The following is a 24,098-nucleotide window of genomic DNA, read 5'->3' as shown; positions in this document are numbered from 1 at the left end:
GAGAATAGTCTTTAAACAACGTAAAACAGCCTTTGTTTTAAAAAGTAAGGAAATCGTTTCCTTTATTTTTATTACAGTTGGAGACCTCTCACGGTAGTTGAATTTTCAGTGTTTGGGAATAGAACCGCTCCTAACAGAGCGTTAGAGACCACTGTCAGAGCTAGTCTTTGAGCTTGACTTGACACCTTTTTTTACACGGTTTATGCTTGAGACTGAATATACGTTTTATACGTGTGGAATCATTCAAGTCATTCAACCTGGAACTAGTTTATTTTGACAATGAGAGGCAGAGAAATCGTGATAACTTCAGAGAAACAGAGCGGAGTGATATGCAATGGTTTCTGGTCGTAGTGCTGCATGGGGACCAATCAGAGAGCAAGAAAGCATCTCCAGAGAGGCGTGATGGAGCGACCGTCACGTGACCGTGGAGGATGATGATGCGGTAAGAAGAGTTTCATCCGTTTGAGCAGAGCAGTGTTGTTGCCAAGTTTGCTTATTATAAGCGACCTTTGCCTTGTTTGTCTTTAAAGTGGCTTGTTGTAAATATTGGTAGTTGTGGACAGTGGGTTGCGTTTTTTTGGCTTGAAAGAAGTGTAGTTGCTTATTTGGGCTTGGTGTGGAATGGAATCAATGACATGACATGACATGACATGACATGATCTACAACGCGTCACATCGCGAGCTTGTAGATCGGCTATTTTCAAATAGCCAATATAGGGTCTGAGGGTCAAGTAAATTGTTTGATTATGTAGCCTAGTCGCTTCTTTGGGGCTTTTGCTTATTTCTCCTGCAAAATCTGGCAACACTGAGAGAGCCCATCACTCGAAAGGATCACAGCTGAGTTGATGAGACATGACATATTTCATCAGCAGCAGATGTATGCTATATTATGCTTACAACATGAAGAAAAACCTAATTTCTTAATTTGTATCGTGTGTGTTATTATAATTAGTAGTATATTGAAGGAAAAAAATACATATCTACCTCGTCAAAATTAGGGTTGTAAAGTAGACTCTTGTCACACTCCCTTGATCATCAACGGTTGCCAGACAACCAACTAGCGACCACCCCTCCGCCCTATGGGATATACAGACGCTATAATTTTATTTTAGATAATATATTATATTTCACCAATTTGTTATACTTTTACATTTATATTATTGTTTAATGACGTACATTGATGTGAAAGGGAGTGGATGGATTCTGCAACGCTACACTCGAAGCCAGTGGTGTAAAGTAACTGAGTATATTTACTCAAGTACTTTACTTAAGTACAGTAGGTACTTTTACTTTTACTGGTGTGTTTCGAGTTACTTTGTAGATTTTGATTATTATTACAAAACATACATTAACCACTTCCTGATGCATTGTGAGCTTGTAGATCTGCTATTTTCAAAATATTAGTTTGAAAACTTGTGAAATGTGACATTCTGCATAATGAGTACTTTTACTTTTGGTACTTTAAGTATATTTTGATGCCAATACTTTTGTACTTTTACTCAAGTACATTTTTAATACCTTAGGCTACTTATATTTCTACAGTGCGGTATTGATACTTTTACTTGTGAAAAATGTAAAAAAAAATAGTACTTTTTAAACCACTGCTCGAAGCATCCTAGCCCTGAAACATGACTGTCATACCATGAGTGTCATGTGAACCATGGCTAGAAGCATCCCAATCTATTATTTTTAACTCTATGGAAGCATCCCATTACATTCTCGTGCAATAAGGCAGTGGTTCTCAAACCTTTTCATGTCAAGGACCCCCAAATTGACAATTATTAGCCCACAGACCCCCATTTGAAAAGATATGCCAGGGACCCCCATAAGAGAAGATTTTTTACTGCTCTATAGCAGTGATTTTCAACCATTTTAATTTCAAGGACCCCCAGTTTGACATGCATTAGGTTACGGACCCCCATTTAATGGCATTTCTATCACTTGGACCCCAATTTATATTGTGAAATCTTTGTTAATGTAACTCTGAGAGTTAATGTCACTCTCAGAGTTACAGACCCATTAGCCCCTTTCGGGACCTAAGTAAACAGGGTCCCGAAAGGCGCTAATGGGTCTGTAACTCTGAGAGTGACATTAAGTCCCGAAAGGGGCTACAGACCCATAAGGGTCCATTTGGTTCCTAATCTATCATTTAGTTGGGGACCCCCTGGAACTCCCTCAAGGACCCCTGGGGGTCCCCGAACCCCACTTGTAGAAACAATGCAATAAGGAGCTTTTAAAAACAAACAAGGAAACTGATTCTTCTTGCATTCAGCTTGGAAAGAGCGTCAGAATCACAGTATTATGTTTGCATGTTCCAGTCGTTCGGGTAATGTATGAGTCACAGGGGTGGAAAAAAGTACTCAAATGTTTTGCTTAAGTAAAAGTATCAATACTGTAATATAGAAATACTCTAAGAATAAAGTCCAGAATTCAAAATGTACTTCAGTAAAAGTAAAAAAGTATTGGTATCACAAACTTACAGTACCGAAAGAAGAAAGTACTCATTATGCAGAATGTCCCATTTCACAAGTTTTCAAATGTATGAAATGTATACAAATTCTACAAGCTCACAATGAGCACACATTGTGAGCTTAATTGTAGTTCTACTATTTTCAAATAGCCTAAGTATAGGGCTGAAGTGGTTAATGTATGTTTTGTAATAATAATCAAAATCTACAAAGTAACTATATCTAAAGTTTTCAAATAATTGTACAACATAATAAAAGTACAATATTTGCCTCTGAGATGTAGTGGTGTAGAAGTAAAAGTACAGAAAATTGGAAAAACTCCAGTAAAGTAAAAGTACCTCAAAATTGTACTTAAGTACTATACTTGAGTAAATGTACTTAGTTACTTTACACCACTGCAAAATACACGATTTGTTTATTTATATGTTATTCCAAGCCACTGGCCCAGAAGTTCCTCGCCAGAGCTGGCGAAAACTTCTGGGAACTCAGATTAAAGCCAGCCAAACACTCAAACTAGACGTGTAAAGCTTACAGACAACAGTTCCCTCTGGTGGCGATGATAGATATAACAACAGCTGTGAGAATTCTTCATGGTAATGTATTTCTATATTATTTTGCTGCCATTGACTTATTTTGTATATAACATCATAAATACCAAACTTGAGAACTGAAGGACGGGAAGATTGAACAACATTATTGGCATTGAACTGAGTGATTGATTATTGTATTGAGTGAATTTCTTTTCTTCCCATTTATATGTTTATCATGGTCTATATTCTGTGAACTTGACTTGAAATATTTGTCAGGTCTTAGTCATTTATAATAAAAGTAGCTGTAACACATTTTTTATTGCATAAGGCAGGCATGCATATGGAGTGATGTATATGTACTGTATTGTTTATTTCTTTCAAATGTTACCTCTCACCATGTTTAGTTTCTATTACTGTGACAATCAGCTCTGATTTAGAAATGTCAGTTGCATATTTATTATAGCAAAAGCATTCCACACAATTCATTCAACAAACATTTAACTTGCACATTTAGCACAGCACAGTGCATGGGAGACAGACAATGTGATCTACTATATGCTCTACCGCTCAGCAGGATAAGTCCCTTGTTGTGATAATCAGCTCTGCCAGGGTGATGGCAGACACAAGTATCTAAACCCCTTCTACCACAGACAGAGAGACAGGCATGTCTGCTACAGCCATGCAATCCAAATCTTAAGTTTTCAAACTTTCCAGGTGATTAGCCTCCAGGCAGCCTGGGAAAGACTGTAAAGTTGGTGAATATAACTCATATATTAAATCCGAATGCATTTGGTGCACTGTGCACTCAGACATGCCTATTATTCCTCGCTACTGCCGGCACCGCAGCAAGTGCTCTTGTAAAAGGAAATACAATGCATACATGGTTCCGTGAATTGATTTCCTTTTGCAAAACTTTATTCATCGATTTCCTGTGTCTCCATAGGCCTACTTTTCCCCACCCACCCCCCAATCCCAGCCACCATGACCTTCTCCCCTCACCTTATCTCAACAGTTTGGGTGCCTCCACTGCTGCCGGTGCCCATGTTGAGTCACTGGATGCCAGCCGCTGCGTGGCGTGCGTCCAGCTCTGCTACTCCTGCTGTGAAACCCCTGGTCGGCCAACGGACACACACACACACACACCTCCTAGCCCAGGTGAGGGACAAATGTACCGTCCAATCAACCGTAGTCGCTGAGCCAAGGCCCCAGGCTGTCACAGTCTATTAGTGTCTCCTTAGGGGAGAGTATGATACCCTGGGAAGATCCTCTAGCTACGTAAATCCCACAGACGTATGCTGACTAGACTGGACACTTAACCACTGCTGAGCAATGTTTTGGAATGATAATACGATGATAATACTAATATATATATTTTTTGTTTTAAATAACATTAAATAGTAGGCTATTATGTAAATACTAAGCACAATGTCAAATATTAAATATATTAAAGGTGTTCGTAATAATATAATGGGGCTGACTTCATTATGACCTACTCAGCAACACAGAAATGGCACTAGAGACTTTGTCAAGGTAGTGTTATAACAGCAATACAAACTAGTGGTTTTCAGTCCACTAAATGATAATTACAGCGATATGTACTGCAGCATACAGTAGAAGTGTGTTGGTCAATGATGATTGAGGGAGATGAGGTAACATGAGGTCTTCATGATAAATATATTAACAATTACAATTACAATTTAGGCATTTAGCAGACACTCTTATCCAGAGCGACTTACAGGTGCGAGGTCATAATAACAAACAACAATGTAAATATTAAAAGTAGAGTGCAGTGCTGAGAGAATAGTGCCTCAAAGAAACTACTGTAGGATACCAGGTAAACAATGAACCTAGCGTCCGTCTATAGTGTCTAAACAACATGCAATCTAAATAACATTAACATTTTTAGGAGTTTAGGAGTCTATAGGGTAGAGCTTCTATGTTTCAAAGATGTTGAAAGGTGAACTGCTATTGTGTTATTTATTTTTATTTTTATTTTTATTTTTATTTTTATTTTTATTTTTATTTTTATTTTTATTTATTTATTTATTTATTTATTTATTTATTTATTTATTTATTTATTTATTTATTTATTTATTTATTTATTTATTTACTTTACTTACTTACTTACTTACTTACTTACTTACTTACTTACTTACTTACTTACTTACTTACTTATATTTTATTTATGTATATGTAGCCCTATTAAATGTTCCAAAGATTGACGAGTTTCGCTACTACTACCCTCATAAGGCAACGTATAAAAAAGCATTAATTTATGACAATAAAAATAGAAATAAACAGTTATAAGATGAAATGTGGACATACACATTCGGCCTGACAGCGGCTATCACGTAGCTCTGTGCAGTGTTCTAAACTGCTTTACACATAAATAAAATGAATAAAAAATTACAATGAAACCATACAAACTAACAAAAATATCTATCAGAAAAGATCAGCATAATAAATAAACCAAATCCCCCAAAAATGTACAAAGAGAGGAAAATGTGCAGAATGAATATACAATTACCAAAAGACAGGCTTGTTTTAAGAAGTGCTTAAACAGGATAATACTGAATTGACCAGAACAAATGCCCTGTCTCCTTATTTATTCTCCTGCAAATGGATTTCCTATCAGTCTTTGTAGACTTCCGTTTACCCCTGAAGCCTAATTGCACTTGTGTTGTTGGCAGCAAAATGCACGCACGCACGCACGCACGCACGCACGCACGCACGCACGCACGCACGCACGCACGCACGCACGCACGCACGCACGCACGCACGCACGCACGCACGCACGCACGCACGCACGCACGCACGCACGCACGCACGCACGCATGTACACATTTAAACTATAAGAACTCATCAAACTGAAAACAAGGAACACCTATTTGGCTCAAGAGACCGCAGCGCAAAACCTTTTGATGTGCCATTAAAACATCCTCCACTTATTTGAATTCATGACGAGGAGGGGGGAAAAAAATCCTTTTTATCAGGGTCACTGCTCTTTAGTTGGCCTTTGTATCGCCTGCCAAAACACATCAGGGACGAGCAGGGAGATGTTTCTTTTATTGTGCTCCGTTTGGCAGCTGGAGGCCACGCCACTGAGCAGGACATTTGTCCCAACACCTGACCATTAATCCATCCATAGGTCAGGCCACCTGGGTCATTGTCCATTCGTCCGGTCATTAGCTTTCAGCGTCCATGATAACCAGGGTAAACACTGATTAGTATCAAAGCCTGCATGCATGCATGGCTGCTGATGACTATTGTCTCTCATCTGCAAAGACGGATATTTACATAGGAAAACACCCCCGATATAAGTGAAATGTGTTTGTTAATATGCTTGTATTTTCCTATAATGTAATCATGTTTTTAAATTTTAAGTCATGTTTTAGCACAAGATCTACAGAATTCTGTTATTCAGACCAAAATGTGGATGAGAGCTAATACTCCCCCCCCCCCACACACTCACACACACACACACACACACACACACACACACACACACACACACACACACACACACACACACACACACACACACACACACACACACACACACACACACACAGTGGGGAGCCATTTTCCTCCATTTTTTCTCTCTCTCTCTCTCTGCCTCTGATCCTCTCCTCAGCAGCAATGCTGTCAGCTGCATGGGTCACATGACCAAGCTGCCTGCTCTCACTGAGCATGCTCCGGACCCTCAGTGTTGTCAGGCAAAAAAAAAATAAGACAGCAGTCGGAGCAGAGATCTGCAATAGATAAACACACAGACACATACACCAGCTGGCTCGCTGTCAGACAGAACGCCAACAAGCACACCAACGGAGCCAGGCAGGCAGGCAGGCAGCATCAAAATGGAAGGGATGGCTCTGGCCCCGGCACACCTCATAGCCGTTGCTGTCTTTTAAAAAACTGGCTTATTTTTCCACATTGTCATCATTACAGCGGAGAGAGAGAGAGAACGGCCACCGACTGGCAGAGAGAAGCAGGTGCACCCTTTAAGAGTGAGAAAACGGAGGAGGAAAGAAGCAAGGACAGCATCATCCCCCTCTCTCCATCTTCCGTAAAGGTGAGTGTGGATGGCGAGGACGGAGGATGAGGATGAGGATAGGGGGGGGTGGGGGTGTTAGAGTCGGGGGGATGTGCAGATGGGGGAGGGCGAATTGGCCCGCATTAGTGTGCGTTAAATGGTTATTGGGGGGAAGAGGGGTTTCCGTTCGTGTGCTTTTCTGACTCCATTGGTATGTGAGACGACAGAGGCGAGGGGGGTGGGGGTGGGGGGGGGGGTACATGGCCGGGCCAGCAGGCAAACAGAGCAGTGGAGAGATGGGTGAACGGTGCAGGATCGTGACGCCGCCGGGAGGACCTGGGTTTCGGTGTAGGTAGATGATGATGATGGGACACGATCAGACAGCATGTGGAATGATCTGCAGTGCCTTTTTACATGCATTTAAATCCCTTTAGAACACGTACAGATTCTACAGAAGTGAATAACCGGACTAGCAAAGAAAATGTGAACATGATTCTAGACAGAGGACAGCATTTAGAAATACATAAATATCCACAAAAGACTTGTCTTGCCATACAGCATCTATAATATAACATGGCTCAGATCTAAGGACAGTGCCCTGAGCAAGAGCGACAGACAGACACACAGACAGACAGACAGACAGATAGATAGACAAGCATATACGGTAGATGACAAAGGAGGAAAGAGAAAGAAAATGATTGGGTTGTCATTAATTGACCTACAGTGCATCTAACAGAGAGATCCCGTGTTACTCTGTACACTGTCTTTGCTTTTGTTTAACTCTCCACTGATATTATTTTTGAAACTCTTGAGCCATCATGCTACTGGCCGGTGAGTGCTGTGCTAGAACAAACATGTGGCACTTGTCTAATATAATAATAGACATGTATTTCCTGTGGGGGCACACACATATATATATATATATACACACAGTATATATCATTGAATTGTTCATTCCAGTGTGATGTGATTCATGCAGTAGTGCTTCTCAGGGCTTGCTGTGGTTAAACAGAGCCGTTGCTCTTTGTTTACATGTCTGAGTGAGGGATACAGAAGGTAGCCGCAGTGTCATCTGGGATGCTGCTGGTGTTTGTAGTTCTCGTTCATTGTTGCAGTGCACCATGTGACATTTCACATGTACACATGGACCACCACAATGGAAACAAGCCCCCTGATGCTTTTTGTGTTACCCTTTTAGCGTTACCTTTGACTGTACTAGATTTATTGTCAACACGCTTGTTAATAAAGTCTTCAATCAATCCATCAATCACAGTATATACTTCAGTTGACAGTGGTCCCCTTGGGGTTTATACTTGGTCCCCTCCTCCCCCCCCTCCTACAACAAAATTGCTGATCTACAAGCTCACAACACGTCGCTTTGTGACAAGCTTGTAAATCTGCTATTTTAACCGAATGTTCGCCAATTTTCACAGTCTTCTCCTATTATTATGACATGCCCAGAATAGGGATGCAAGGGTTCATATGGTTAAATTAACTTATTTTTCAGTCTTTCTCATCGTGAAGATAACAGACCAATTCCAGTTTCAGACAGCAGCATTACCATTTCATTGTTTTAGATGTCTTAACATATGTCTCTTCTAATAAAACTATAGTCACAAATCCCCCCTTGAGTTTAATAGTCTATAGCACAGTGCTTCTGAAAGTGTGGTCCCCAGCCAGAGTAGTTAATAATATAATATAATATAATATAATATAATATAATATAATATAATATAATATAATATAATATAATATAATATAATATAATATAATAAAATATAACCACTTTATCTACAATCAGATCTACAAGCTCACAGCGCATCACTTGAAAGGGCCCTAGACAATATCGAAAGGGCCCTCGAATGACTTTGAATTATTATTCTTTTACATAAATATTCTCTTCTGGGGGTCCCTGGCACAAAACATTGTCAGATGTGTGGTTGGGGGGGCCAAATATATTTGGGGGTCCTTGACGTTAAAAAGTTTCACTGCCACTGGTCTAGCATCCACAGCAGCAGTTCCCCTGCATCCAGTGACTATTATCTTATGCAGTGGTGGAAAGTAACTAAGTACATGTACTCAAGTACTTTTTTTGAGGTATTTGTACTTGATACTGCAGTATTGATACTTTCACTTAAGTAAAACATTTGAGTACTTTTTCCACCACTGATCTTATGTGGCCCTAATCCATAAATGGCAGTGGTGGTCACGTCAGAGGATGTGCTGTTCTCTCCACAGAGACTCAAGGTGTTCTCGCCTATAGGTGCTTTGATATAAATAGGTGTAAAGTACAGAGATAAATGTGGAAAAACATCCTGGGTACACAAGGTGCAGCAAATAAAGACCTCTCTCTCTCTCTTTCTCCCTCTTTCTCTCTCTCTCTTTCTCTCTCCCACACACACAGTCTCTCCGCTGTGATTAATGCCACTCTGACAGACGGCAGAGATGGCTGTTGCTAGGATACATGGCAAGGTGGAGTGCGAGTGGCGATTAAAGGGAAAAGGAGGAGGAACGTGGCACTTTGCTTTGAGGACAGACCAGCTTTTTGTTTCTTTTGTGTTTTTTTTCTTCTCCCCGGCCGCGAGACATTTATGCATTATTTCCATCCCTGGTTTATTTATTTCCCAAGGTTCCTGTGGATTTTGAAGAGCGTGCGAGACGGAAAGAAAAGGGGAACGGATCCTCCATCATTGGCACTGCTTTCTACCTGGGGGGCTCAGCTGCCATGGCTGACAGCAGGAAGAGGCCCAACCACCGTCTCTGAGCGAGTCTTATGAACAACATACCCAATGGTAAATTGTGCTTCTGTTGGTCCTGCTTGAACTGCATTCATCCTTTCATGTTCCTTTTGTATGTCATTGGCATTAAATTACTACTGTATCGTCACCTTCTTAAAATAATGGCCTATGTCGATTTTTGAGGAACATTTTATTTTTGCCTAAATCAGCTCTTCATGACACTGACCACCTCTGGTAAAATCGCCTAAATCCTAATTGAAAAGGATCATGCTGTTCCCGCCCCTTTAGTATAATGGCCTATCTCAAGAGTGACATAACATGTGACTTGGGCAATTTTTTCACAATTATTTTCAATTTTTTTTTACATTGTCTTGTAACTTAGGCCAAAAAAGAAATACCTAAGTCCTGGAGTAAGTCAGTTACTCCACTAAGTCAGGTTTATAGTTGCCTAAGTCAAAATAGAAGTTGGCCTAAGTCATTTAATCCTCTTATGTTACATAACTGACAGACAGTGTTATGTTTATGCCAATAGTCATATATTGTTATAAACCTTTTCAGGTGAAATGATTAAGAAATATCATATAGTTTGTTTTGGTTCAGTTTTTAATAAATTACGTAGGCCATTATTTTGAGAAGGTGACGGTATGTAATACTGGAGTCAGTCATGCAAAGATAGACTGAGATGTATGTTTTTCCAGACATGCGGAAGACCTCATCGGTTAGCAAGCGACTAAATCAGAGAGACATATACTTCTTTCTTTTCTAAATCTTTTTATTCAGATTTCATAGTTCTAATAAAACATTTTAACAACTAAACCAATTATATAACTCGTTGGCTATGGTCTCCCTCAGGGCTTAATACTAGGTCCGCTAGTATTTCCCTCTACACCAAATCTCTTTGGCAAAAATAGCAGGATCTACAAGCTCACAACCCGTCACGGGTTGTGAGCTTGTAGATCTTGCTATTTTCGTAGCTTGTAGATCTTGCTATGTTTCCCATGCTTGGGGAGTAAATCATGCCCTCGCCTGTCTAGCTCTCTCTTCACATGCTATAAAAAGCACTGGTTTGAAGCCATTGAGCAAGAGCGGAGATGAGATGAGCCGAAACGATACGAGATGAAAGGACGGTGCACGCGTGTGTGTGCGTGTGTGTGTGTGTGTGTGTGTGTGTGTGTGTGTGTGTGTGTGTGTGTGTGTGTGTGTGTGTGTGTGTGTGTGTGTGTGTGTGTGTGTGTGTGTGTGTGTGTGTGTGTGTGTGTGTGTGTGTGTGGGGGGGGGGGGTAGTAGTGGTCTCTAATGGTGATCTTTTAAATGTGTCGACCCGCAGGACATCAAAGGCCAGTGCTGGACGGACGAGGAGTCAGACGGGGAGAATGAGTCAGAGCAGTTCCTCTATGGCATTCAGGTATCTGTCAGTGTGTGTGTCTCTCTGTGTGTGTGTGTGTCTGTCTGTCTGTCTGTCTGTCTGTCTGTCTGTCTGTCTGTCTGTCTGTCTGTCTGTCTGTCTGTCTGTCTGTCTGTCTGTCCGTCCGTCTGTTGCTATGTGTAGCCTAGCTGTATGTTTATCTCTCTATCCGCCTACACATGCCCACATACGTGCATTTATCTATTTCGATGTTTTCTCTTATTCCCCCTGAAGCAACAAGCAACATAGTATTGTTTTTATTGTAAGGAAGAATGCATTTTTTAATATGAATGTTATAGTATCGTTAACATCTTAGTGTTTTGACAATTAGTCGGGGGCCCACTTGCAATATCCTCACGGCCAGAGAAGCACTGAGTTAATGTAAGAGTTTAGGCCTCGGTCCTCAGAGAGCCATCAGATACTAAACCTCTGCTGCCAGTCAATACCAATCACAAGTAACACAGCCAAATCCTCCCCCCAAAAAACATACCATCTTATCAGATAGAAATCTAATGCTCCGATTTCCCTACAAGACTTAATCTGACTACTTAGCCAAGTGTTATCTTCTTAAGTCTTGTGGTTGACAAGCAAATCCAGTCTGGCTTAAACATTTTAATACAAAATAAAATCATTGCAAAACATGAGGATTATGATGATAATGATGGTTGAATGTGCAGACCTAAGTTAGAGGATGGGAGATAGATGTCTGTGACAGACATGAGACGCTTTGACTTTTTACAGGGGCCAGTTCCGAATTGCATCCATCTGTAAGTGCTCTTTTAGAGCAGTTTTGAAGGAAAGTAAGGATTCACATGTTTTTATGACTGGTTGGTAAGGCATTCCACATTTTTGTGGCATAGCAGTAGAACGAATTTAATCCCTTGTTAGAGCCAAATCTGGGTTGAATGTGATTTGTGGAATGAAGTTTTTGAAGTATTTTGACAGATACATGGGTGTCTTTGTGGTGTAGCGTGTCTTGTAGACCAGGCCCATTGCAAGTTGCTGTACTTTGTCCTCTACCCTGAGCCTTCCCACCCTAGCAAAGTGAGTAGGGGTTAAATGAGTTGTAGATGTAAGGCCAAGCAGTAGGCCTGACCAGTTTGTTTTGGGATGTCTGGAGCCATGTTTTTAAGGCCTTTGTGGTGCCATGGTACCATGAGGTGCATGCGTAGTCGAAGTGACATTGGATAAGTGCTCCTGCTAGAGTTCTCAATGTATTCTTACTGACCAGAGAGGAGATCCTGTCAAAATTCTTGTTCTTTGGTTGACTTTTTTGATTACTTTTGTTGCCATTTTATCACTGGAAAGATTTGCCTCTAAAATGTAACCTATGTAGGTAATTTCCTCTTTTCTTGTGATCACATTGACGATTGTTTACTGTGAAGCCATTGACCTCGCAGAGGTTTATATTGGACCCAATGAGAATGGATTCAGTTTTACCCAGGTGTAATGATAGTTTGTTATCAGCGAGCCACGTGCAGATTTTACCGAGTTCAGAGCTAAGGGCTTTTTCAACCTGCAATTTGTCCTTGTTCGAGACCAGCAGAGCCCAGTCATCCGCGAACGAGAACAAATTGCAGTCACAAGCTGATGTCATGTCAGGTCAGTTTAAAATATCAGACCTAATCTGATGGTTTGGTATGGTTAAACAGTGTCATGTGGCACGCCAAACACTATTCGCCCTTTGACTACTGTATGTGTGCGTATGTAATCTATCCATACAATATTCCAAAACCAGCCAAAAACTATTTGATTTATTTTATTTTATTATTTGTCCTCTGCATTTGAACCATTAGGAGCAGTGGGGGTGGGGGTGGGGGGGGCAGCACCAGCCCTAATACCGACTCAAGGGCACTGGCCGGAACGTGTCCCTTCCGGCCTGATACTTAGTTGCACCGAAAATAGCAGATCTACAACTCACAACGTGTCGCTTGTAGATTGTTGGTGCGTGATACGATGCACAACCAAGTATAAATCATGCCTAACATGCATGTCTTCTGGTGTGGGAGGAAACCAATGTGAACACAGGGAGAACTCAACTCAACTCAGGCTTTATTTATAAAACACATTTACAACGACCCAAAGGTCAACCAAAGTGCTATACAAGGTCAGAATAAAGAGCAAGACAGAACAGACAAAAGACAAAGAAAAACTGATTAAGACCAGAAGACATAAAAAAGGCAAAATAAATAATACATTACAAACAGAAATAAAAGGGTTAATAACAGCATTACAGAGTCATAAAATAAAAATCAAGGCCAGGGTTTAATCAAACCGAGTCAAAGGCCACTGTGAAAACATGCAAACTCCACACAGCTGTTTTCACCAACAAAACTGACATGACAAAGACATGAATCTCAAGTCTGTCCGATATTGTTTTCTCTCCATTTTGCCCTGGCTTCCCCCGTTACTGTACTCTATGTTTAACCACTTGAACCCCAGCATCCTCATTGTGGGGGGAACATTCGCCAAAAATGGCCGATCTACAAGCTCACAATGTGTCAAGTCGCGATGATCATTGTGAGCATAAAGAGTACTTTCTACTTTTGGTACTTTAAGTACATTTTGATACCAATACTTTTGTACTTTTTCGAGTACATTTTGAATTCCAGACTTTTACTTTTAACAGAGTATTTCTACATTGCAGTATTAATACTTTTACTTAAGTAAAACAATTTAGTACTTTTTCCACCACTGGTTGCGACACATTGTGAGCTTGTAGATCAGCTATTTTTGGTGAATAGATTTCGTATAGAACGGAAAACCAAGTACAATCTAACCCAGGTCGGTTTTACTAAGACTAGAGTGTTCACCGTATGTATTTTTACTTTTTTATGTACGTTTTGCCTAATGACATGACCGTGTGTTTAATACAGCGTGTGCTTTGTGTGACCCGCGTTGCTGTGTGTTTCCACTAGGGGAGCTGTGCTGCTGACCTGTACCGACATCCTCAGCTAGATGCCGACATCGAAGCGGTCAAAGACATCTACACCGACAGCGCTGTCTCTGTCAGGTACGTACGACACTGTCCAAATGGACCTGTTACGGGTCAATTTGGTTACATTTGTACAGTACACTCTTAAGGTCCTTACACACCGGGGCGATTTTTTCGTGCGAATAATACGCTTTTTTAAAAAACCTTATAAAGTCAATGCAAGCGTACATGGCGCGAAAAAGCGGAAAAGCGAAGCGAAAAAGCGTCTTTTAATTATTCGGAACGAGTCCGAATTTTGCGTATATTCGCACATTCGCCGGTGTGTAACCGCCTTTAGAGTTGCAAATGGATGAAATAACTGAGGATTTCATTCCATGTTCCATGTTTGTGGAATGAGAGTTTGTTTATGAGCCAAAACTATTTGCTCGCACGCACACACACATGTGCACACACACATGTGCACACACACACACACACACACACACACGATTGTTAAATGATAAATCGATTGTTGCACCCCTACAAAGAATGTACCTATTCGGCTTATGCCAATGCCCACTTATCAGCATGTGGTTTGTTTTGTACACTGTGTCCATTAGGGGGCATTCCAACCACCTCAACGCCATTGTTTTGATGTTTTGGTTGATTGAAAATGTAAAAGTACAGCAGTACTAAAAAAAAAAAAGAAAAACGGATTATCACAGAAAAGCCAAAGGCTTGTTTCCATTGTGGTCCATAAACATTCTAGATAAACAACACTAAAACAGACGTTTTTTAAAAGTGTCATTTTACTTTAGCTTTTTATGCCTTTATTCTAGATAGGACAGTAGGCTGGCAGGAAATGGGGAGAGAGAGATGGGGAGTGACATGCAGCAAAGACCGTTGGGTTCGGGACTCGAACCCGCAACGTGCTGTCAGGCTGTCAGGCATTGTAGCCTAGGTGCCCGGACTGCTACGCCAGTGGTCCGGGCCACGCACACACAGACTTCAGAAAGCCTTATTTGTAGATTAAACAAGATGTTGCCTTGTATCCAGTCCCTCAATACAAACAGACACACATTAGAAGTAACTTGTAATTTCATCACTTTGTTAGATTCATTGAGATTGCGCCCTAATTTTATCCACAGTCCATAAAGGGACCAGATGGCTTCCGTCTGTGTGGATGTAACTGTGTGTGTTTTCCTTCCTGTGTGAACAGGGAGTATGGAACCATCGATGACGTGGACATTGATCTGCAGATTAACATTGGATTCTTGGATGTGAGTTTGACGACGTAAACATAAACAGTTTAACCCCAGTGGTTCTCAACCTGTGGACTGGGGCCCCACTGGTGGGCCATGAGGATATTGCAATTGGTCCGCCAAATAGTAGGCAAAACACTACGATTTTAATGATAGTATGGCCGCGTGTTAACATTCTCAAGTGGGCCTTGATCCTGAAACGCTTGAGAACCACTGACTTAAACCCTATATACTGTCTTTTTACAATTCATCTTTTCTTCTGTATGTGTCCTTGACTCTACATGCATATGTGTGTATTATGCATGTGTGTGTGTGTGTGTGTGTGTGTGTGTGTGTGTGTGTGTGTGTGTGTGTGTGTGTGTGTGTGTGTGTGTGTGTGTGTGTGTGTGTGTGTGTGTGTGTGTGTGTGTGTGTGTGTGTGTGTGTTTGTCCCAGGAGGAGGTTGCAACAGCCTGGAAGGTTGTCAGAACTGAGCCTATCATTCTGAGGCTTCGCTTCTCTCTCTCTCAATACCTAGATGGACCCGGTGAGTGGTGTGTGTGTGTGTGTGTGTGTGTGTCCATGTGTGCGTGTGCGTGCACATGTGTGTGCGCGTGTGTGTGTTGACCGAGCGTGCCGCTCTTGTGTAGGAGGTGTGACTCACTCAACGTGTACAGTGTAAACTACAGGGAGTGTGTGTTTGTGTGTGTGCGACTCTGCGCGCTTTATAAACAAAGTATATACAAGTGTGTATGTGTGTGTGTGTGTGTGTGTGTGTGTGTGTGTGTGTGTGTGTGTGTGTGTGTGTGTGTGTGTGTGTGTGTGTGTGTGTGTGTGTGTGTGTGTGTGTGTGTGTGTGTGTGTGTGTGTGTGTGTGTGTGTGTGTGCGTGTGGTTTATAATGTGTTTAATGTAATGCGATGACTCATCTGTTTTTCAGAGCCATCTGTGGAAGTGTTCCAGCCCTCTAATAAAGAGGGCTTCAGTTTGGGATTGCAGCTGAAAAAGTGAGCATTACGTCTCTAGCTATGGTTGTATTTCTCTCTCAGTATTTCAACAACTACAATAAAAAGAAGAAGCTCTGTTTGCATGGCACCTTACGTACAAGTATTGCAGCTCAAATTGCTTTACAACAAGGACAAAAGAATATAAAAAAACATGTAAAAGAAAACATTAAAATCAGAATAAAACGGGCTTGTGCACAATAATATGCATAGTACAGTTTGGGTTACGATTTCCAGTTTACAAATACAACAATTAGCAGACACATATACACAGTCAGTTCACTTCTTCCTCCTCTATCCTTTCAATTAAAAGGTGAAAATGTTAGTCGTCAACCTTTCCTGCACTCATCAGATGCAAGATCCTTCTCATAGCAAAACTAGATCAGCAGTTCTTCAACATCCTACCGCTGAATGTGAAGTGAAACTGAGCAGACCCAGCCTAGCCTCGTTCCCAGCCTTACTCATCTGCGAAGAGAAAAGCCTGGTCACGACCTAAAGCAGAGAGTGTCTATAGGGGCGGAACTTCCGTCATACGTATTTCCCCCGGAAACAATATTTTTCTACCAATCACAACACTCGTTTGATTCACGGAGAAGGTAAACAGAAAGCATCAACGTCATTTCCTTGGGCGGTATTTCCGCCAAATTGTAGTACTTCCGTTTAGACACTCAACCGACTAGGTCTTGCCCAGTGTGGACCCACCCGCAGTGTGCACAGAGCAGGCCTGGAATTTCATCATTTTAGGGGCAAGGCCACTAAGACACACTAAGGACACACATGTGGTGGCCATGGCCTTCAAGTGATTATTCTATCAATTAAATGTTTGATTAATCAAATTAATTGAGAAGTTATATTTTTATTTCATTTAATTATTTATGCATCAATGAATCAATGTGATTAACCACAACACAAAGCATTGTGATGAATTGTGAGCTTGTAGATTTGCTATGTTTGGTATTTTTTATACTTTATTTTAAAAAAAGAAAGAAAAAAATTACAAAATGATTTTGTTAAAATCTATACTTAAAAAAAATCAATGAATCGATTTGTTTGATTGACTGCTGCCCATATCTCTGTTTGCTTCCCAGGATCCTGAGCACATTCACCTCGCAGCAGTGGAAGCACCTCAGTAATGAGTTCCTCAAGGCCCAGCAGGAGAAGAGACACAGCTGGTTCAAGGCTGGGGGGACCATCAAGAAGTTCCGTGCTGGACTCAGCATCTTCTCTCCCATACCCAAGTAGGTTCTCCAAGTCTCTGTCTGTCTGTCTGTCTGTCTGTCTGTCTGTCTGTCTGTCTGTCTGTCTGTCTGTCTGTCTGTCTGTCTGTCTGTCTGTCTGTCTGTCTCTATCTCTCTTCTCTCCCAAACACAAGTGCATTCTGTCTCTGTCTCTGTCTCTGTCTCTGTCTCTGTCTCTGTCTCTGTCTCTGTCTCTGTCTCTGTCTCTGTCTCTGTCTCTGTCTCTGTCTCTGTCTCTGTCTCCCAAGTAGGTTCTCCTCTCTCTCTCTACTGGCTCTTTTCAGCAGTAAGAACTAAGTGTGTGTAACTTATTTCATAGGTTCTGGTTGTTGTTTCCATACGCTAATAGCTCAGTTTCAGATTAAGGTGGGGTCCTGCTGGGGAGGTGGTACTAACCCAGAACTTTGCTAAAATAGCGACAATAGCCAATCTATGCAAGCTCAAGCTGTGAGCTTGTAGATCGGCTATTTTGGCTTTTTTTTTTATGGGATTTTCTTCCATGACATACCTCGCCGCCCTTCAGGGGTGCTTCTGGTAATAATAGAAATACAGAAAAACAATCACAGAAACAGGAAAGTTTCAGGTTATGGAAGGTTCTGGTTTCATCTCTCTCTATGTCTCTCTCTCTCTCTCTCTCTCTCTCTCTCTCTCTCTCTCTCTCTCTCTCTCTCTCTCTCTCTCTCTCTCTCTCTCTGTTTCAAGTATTATTATTCTTTTTTGCCAATTATTAGTCAACTTGAGCAGGCTTAATTCTCTTTTCACTTCACCGATTCAGGAGCCAATCTCTGGATCAGTGCTGAAATGTATTTGAGGTTTTAAATTGTGTATGTGTGCGTGTACGTACTGTCTGCCAGTATGTGATGTAGAGAGTGTTTGTAGTTTATTTCAAATTGTATAGTCAATCTGCCATCTGTTCTGAAAAGGATGGAACATCAAAGAAGCAATGAAAAAATTAAGGATGGAAATATGGAGTAGTGAAGCATAGCCACCGCTCAACCTTTTTTGTTTTTTGTGGATATAGAATATCGTCTCTGTCGGGTGGAAACCTCATATGTCCAAAACTGTAACTTTTCAGGATTCAAATTCAAAAGCATCAAAAGTAGCAGATCTGTGGATCTGCTACTTCTGATGCTTTTGTGTGATGCTGTAGTATGATCAAGTAGGGCATTCATTTTCGAAAAAACACAAAAAGTTAGAATATGGAGATAAGAGGTTTCTGCCCCGACAGCAACGATATGGGAATGAGATCGCCCCGTGTCCACTTCATATACATTCGAGTGTCCCTTGACACTAGGACTTACCAGTGCCCTCGATAAACTTAGATTAATCTCTGCCCTGGATAAACTCTAGTTGAGAGTTGCCGCCAAGAGACAATGATATAACAAGTAACAATTAATAATAACTCAGCAGGACTCATTAACCCCTTCAATCTGGGAACGCAGTCATTTTAAGATTTCTTTGGCTATTATTTTTTTAATCGTGAAAATGTGTGCACATTTTTTTATGTAATATTTTTTAAGCGGCCATAGCTGAGTGGTTAGTGAGCCCGCCTAGGGAGCCAGAGGCCCTGGTTGCACCAGGTACGATTCCAGGCCAGGCCAGCAAATGTGTCGATGAAATGAAATATGTCCCTGAGCAAGACTCTTAACCCCTAATTGCTCACAGGCCCTCATTGGAAACAAGACCGCAAGGACTTTCATGAACAGACCTGTTAAAGGAATTATCCTATCCTTATCCTTAAAGTTGTACAATGCAGAATCACAAATAACGATTTTTAGCAACCTCTGCTGGTCACTACCGTCACTGCATACAATTTCCCTAGTCCTCGATTACCCAGAATTCCATTCGTTTTCACCGGAAGCCGGAAGCGTTTCAAAAAGCGATCTTTTAATTGTTTTATACTATCTACGGATCGTTTCTCTTAGCCAGTGGAGCATTAGTTACCATGAGCTGTGCTTTCTTTTTCTGTTCTTTTTCGATCTTCCAATCCTACATTATCTTAAAATCAGCGTGAGGTTCCTTTTTGTTAATAGCGCGGTAGTTCCTGGCCAAACAGGAAACCGTTGCGGTAGTTCCTGAGGACGTCGGCCACGACGTCATGACGTTGGCCAGGAACGTCATTTTCCCGGGAAAGTCCCCCCCGTACACGTTCAATAGAAAATATATAAATAAAAGGCTTCCGGGGGTGAAATTCACGGAGTGGGTGTTGTGAAACTTTTGCCACTCGCAAAAGATATACAATTTAACTTTAGTTTTGTTGAAAACGTTACCTAGTATTACTTTAAGCAAACATTTGTAACTCAAATCTTTGCCTCTGGGTGGTCCCTGGAACGAAACATTTTGAGATGGGGGTCCATATGGCCAAAATACGTATCTAAAAATGTTTTCTAAATCCTAACAGTATGTTGCTATATCAGTGGTGCTCCAACTTTTCCCAAATCAAGGACCCCCACAATAATATGTATTTGGCCGCGGACCCCCATCTCAAAATATGTTGTTCCAGGGACCCCCAGAAGCACAGATCGGAGTTAAAATGTTCGCTTTAAAACATACATACATATATATATTCAAAGATTTGCACAAATATTCCAAGATTTAAAAACAAATAGCCAAAGAAATCTTAAAATGACCCGGACTTAGTGGGTTAATAATAACTCAGCACTCATACAGACCGGTAGCATTGCAAGTTTGTCTAGCGCTACTCCAAGAATACCTGTGTGTATCATCTTTTTCCAACTTCTACAGCAGGGGTCTTCAACAGGGGGTCCGGGACCCCTAGGGGGTTCTCAGAGCTACTACAGGGGGGTCGCCAAATCTTTTTGTGATATGATTTTCTTTACATTAACCACTTGAACACTAGCATCCCTTTTCTGAGGAGAACTTAAGCCAAAAATAGCAGATCTACAAGCTCACAACGCCACACAGCGCAAGCCGTTGTGAGCTTGTAGATCGGCTATTTTTGGCAAAGAGTTATAGACGTAGAGGGAAAAAAGAGCTGCAAAAGTTGATCTGAAACACAACTTTATACAATATAGAGGGGGTCCCTGCTTCATATCTCTCTCAGCTAGGAGGTCCTTGGCCTGAAAACGTTGAAGACCCCTGCTCTACAGTATTTGTAACAACATTAACTCTAGTGTCCCTGTTCTGGAGGAGACCAAGTATAGACCCCTGGGGGACCCCACTCAATGAAGTATATATAGGGTTTAAGACAAGTGGTTAATGTCTTGTATTATGACTGTGTGTATGTCCTGTAAGCAGTGATGGAAGAAGTACTCATATGTTTTACTTAAGTAAAAATATCAATACCCTATTGTAGAAATAGTCTTTTACAAGTACAAGTCTGGTATTAAAAGTGTACTTGAGTAAAAGTACAAAAGTATGGGCATCAAAATATACTCAAAGTACCAAAAGTAAAAGTACTCATTATGCAGAAGGTCCCATTTCACAAGTTTTCAAATGTATAAGATGTATAAAAATCCTACTTTGAAAATAGCCGATCTACAAGCTCACAACGCGCCGCAAATCGCCACGTTTTGAGCTTTTAGATCTGCTATTTTCAAATTGCCAAAGTACTAATATAGGTCTGAAATGGTTTCGTAATAATGAGTAACTAGTAACTACAGATTTCAAATAATTATAGTGGAGTAAAAGTACAATATTTGCCTTTAAGATTTAGTGGAGTAGATTTTTTTTTTTTTTAAGTAAAATTATTGAAAATTGGAAATACTCTAGTAAAGTAAAACATACCTCAAAATTGTACTTATACTGTACTTGAGTAAATGTACTTTCCACCACTGCCTGTAAGCAAAAAATATATATACTGGTTTATATTTATCTGATGTGTTTTTTGCTTTGTTTTACTCTCTTTCCCAGGTCTCCCAGTTTCCCTCTGATCCAGGACACGGTTCTGAAGGGCAAGCTGAGCGTCCCGGAGCTGAGAGTGACCCGGCTGATGAACCGCTCCATCTCCTGTACCATGAAGAACCCCAAGGGGGAGCTGTTCAGCTACCCACCCAACAGCCAGGTCCGAGAAACACAACACTCACACTATAATCCTGTAGAGCAGTGGTTCTCAGCCTTTTCAGGCCGTGACCCCCCCCAAAATAATCATATTTGAAATAGGGACCCCCCCCCCCTTTTTTTGGGGGGGGGGGGGTACCATTTTATTAAGGTATTAAAAAGGTCTTAAAAGTCCTTAAATTGTCACATCACTGTCAACTGGGGACCCCCCCCCCCATTTGGTTCTCAAAGTGGGGTCCTTGAAGGAGTTCCAGGGGGTACCCAGCTAAATGATAGATTAGGAACCAAATGGACCCTTATGGGTCTGTAATTCTGAGAGTGTACAAATGTAACCAAATGGACCCTAACGGGTCCATTTGGTTCGATTTGTACACTCTCAGAGTTACATTAACATAGATTTTGCAATATAAATTGGGGTCCCAGAGATAGAAATGCCATTAAATGGGGGTCCGTAGCCTAATGCATGTCAAACTGTGGGTCCTTGACATGAAAAAGTTTGAGAACCACTGCTGTAGAGGGCCCAATTCTGTCTCAGACCAATCAGTTCAGAATGGAAACAAAAATCATGATGTATGTATACATGCATTAGGGGTGCAACAGTTCATCAAACTAATTGATTTAAACGATTATACAAAAATAATCTAATTTAATAATAGAACATTTAAAATTTAAAAAGTTGCAGATCTCAAGCTCACGACACATTGTGAGCTTGTATATCGGTTATTTTTGCAGTTTTTGGGCTAGGGTCAGTATAAAAGTATAAAATAGTGCTCAAGGGGTTAATCAGACCAATGGATTTCGTTATTTGATTATTAAAAAATATTGTATTAGTATTTTTTTTTTCATTGATACGTTCGATTAATCAAAAAAGTAATGGATGGAATAATCGCTAAGAAGGTAACCGATAGCTGCCTGCAGCCCTATTATGTATTTGCAATTTGTAATGTATTCTCTATTTAGAATTACATTTTGTTAAAATGAAACTGATTGACCTGAAATGAAATTTGCCCCAATCAATGCTTTTAGAGACACACATTAAAGTGGCACTACGTAACTTTTTTTAAATTAATAAAATGGAATTTTATTAAAGGTAGGGTAAGTGATATTTCTTGAAAAGTATTTTGTTAAAAGGTTCAAATACTATATTCTGATAGTAATCATTGCTATAGAGTGTTTTTTCAGTAACAGATGTCTCCATCTCGCTCCAGCTCTTACAGCTCTAATACATTTTTCGGTAGGTGTCAAAATCTCAGCCAATCAGGAGAAAGTACCCATTTTTAAGCTTAATTTGTATAGTGTTCCAGTTCCAATTTTGTCTGCTCATTTCTTAGTGTCATCACTTCAAATTTCACTTGTTTAATCTGTTTCCTGATTGAGTTCTCTGTCCTGGTTGGATAAAATTGGAAATGAAACTGAAACTGAAACGAAAATGCATTTTCTGTTAAATAAAGAGGTGGAGAGACAAGGAGACTCCTTTTACTGAACAAACACTCTATAGCAATGAGTACTATCAGAATATAGAGCTATTTAACACTTATTTTAACCAAAGAAAATCACTTACCCTACCTTTAAATTAGAGTATGTTAATACAATATTACTAATACAAGTGGGGGTGGTTGTATTTTGTCTCCCCTGCTCTTCTATTGAGACAGTTAGATTGTGTCAAAGGTCATGTCTCACCTAGACACAGGATCTGATATACATTTTCAAGATTACATTTATCCCCTGAGCAAGCAGGCAGGCTCAATGGTAAAGGTTTCAGCACTTGCGCAGGAAACCGGGTTCAAATCCGGGTAGAAGAGGAAAGTTACATAGTGCTGCTTTAATGTGTGCTTTATACAAATGTGTTGTGTGTCACACCTTTGTGTAATCGTCTCTGTCGGGTGGAAACCTCATACGTTCAAAACTGGTCCTTTTTCAGGATTCAATTTTTTTTTGTTGCAAAAGTAGCAGATCTACAAGCTCAAAACAAGTTGCTTCACGCCGCGTTTCGAGCTTGCAGATCTGCATCTACTTTTTATTCTTTTGTGTGACGCTGTAGCATGGTCAAGCAGAGAGTTCATTTACGAAAAAACACAAAAAAGTTTAAACATGAAGATCGAGGTTTTTGTCCGACAGCAGCGATATGTATAATTGTATAAGTGTGTATAAATGTGCGTAAGAATACGTGAACAAATGCACTAATGTTTATATCGTCACTGTCTGGCAGAAACCTTGTACAGGTATGTTCAAAATAGTTACTTTTCAGAAAAGGGAAAACAAATTGATCCATTGTGGTTATTATTTAGTCACAAGCTTGTGTTAATACTTTTTTATGCGTTGCATATTTCTAATACTCACAGCCATACTCAACCTGGCATCCCTATTTTTTCTCTGACATCTAGTGTGTGGAAGTAACACTACATGTGTGGAAGTAAAAGTATTGAAAATTGGAAATGCTCAAGTAAAGTAAAACTACCTCAAAGTTGTACTTAAGTACAGTACTTGAGTAAATGTACTTAGTTACTT

At 40.5% G+C, this 24,098-nt stretch overlaps 1 protein-coding gene across 1 annotated transcript in view; it reads left to right on the top strand.

Annotated features, from left to right (window-relative positions):
* Positions 1–9,729: 9,729 nt before the first annotated feature.
* LOC308074619 (protein mono-ADP-ribosyltransferase PARP6) overlaps positions 9,730–24,098 on the top strand; it is a gene marked incomplete at its 3' end in the record, with an annotated part of 38,087 nt that continues 23,718 nt past the window's right edge. Inside the window, exons 1-8 of the mRNA XM_080414126.1 lie at positions 9,730–9,823; positions 11,097–11,174; positions 14,093–14,187; positions 15,308–15,368; positions 15,786–15,876; positions 16,269–16,335; positions 17,421–17,570; positions 21,444–21,594. Coding sequence (XP_080270252.1) covers positions 9,821–9,823; positions 11,097–11,174; positions 14,093–14,187; positions 15,308–15,368; positions 15,786–15,876; positions 16,269–16,335; positions 17,421–17,570; positions 21,444–21,594 — 696 coding nt within the window. The 5' untranslated portion in view covers positions 9,730–9,820. The remainder of the gene's footprint in view (positions 9,824–11,096; positions 11,175–14,092; positions 14,188–15,307; positions 15,369–15,785; positions 15,877–16,268; positions 16,336–17,420; positions 17,571–21,443; positions 21,595–24,098) is intronic.

This window comes from Gymnoscopelus braueri, assembly GCF_963280865.1.
Source record: "Gymnoscopelus braueri genome assembly, chromosome: 1".
Lineage (NCBI taxonomy): Eukaryota > Metazoa > Chordata > Actinopteri > Myctophiformes > Myctophidae > Gymnoscopelus > Gymnoscopelus braueri.
Note: the sequence above shows the minus strand (reverse complement) of the source record. Positions and strands in the feature narration are given on the sequence as shown.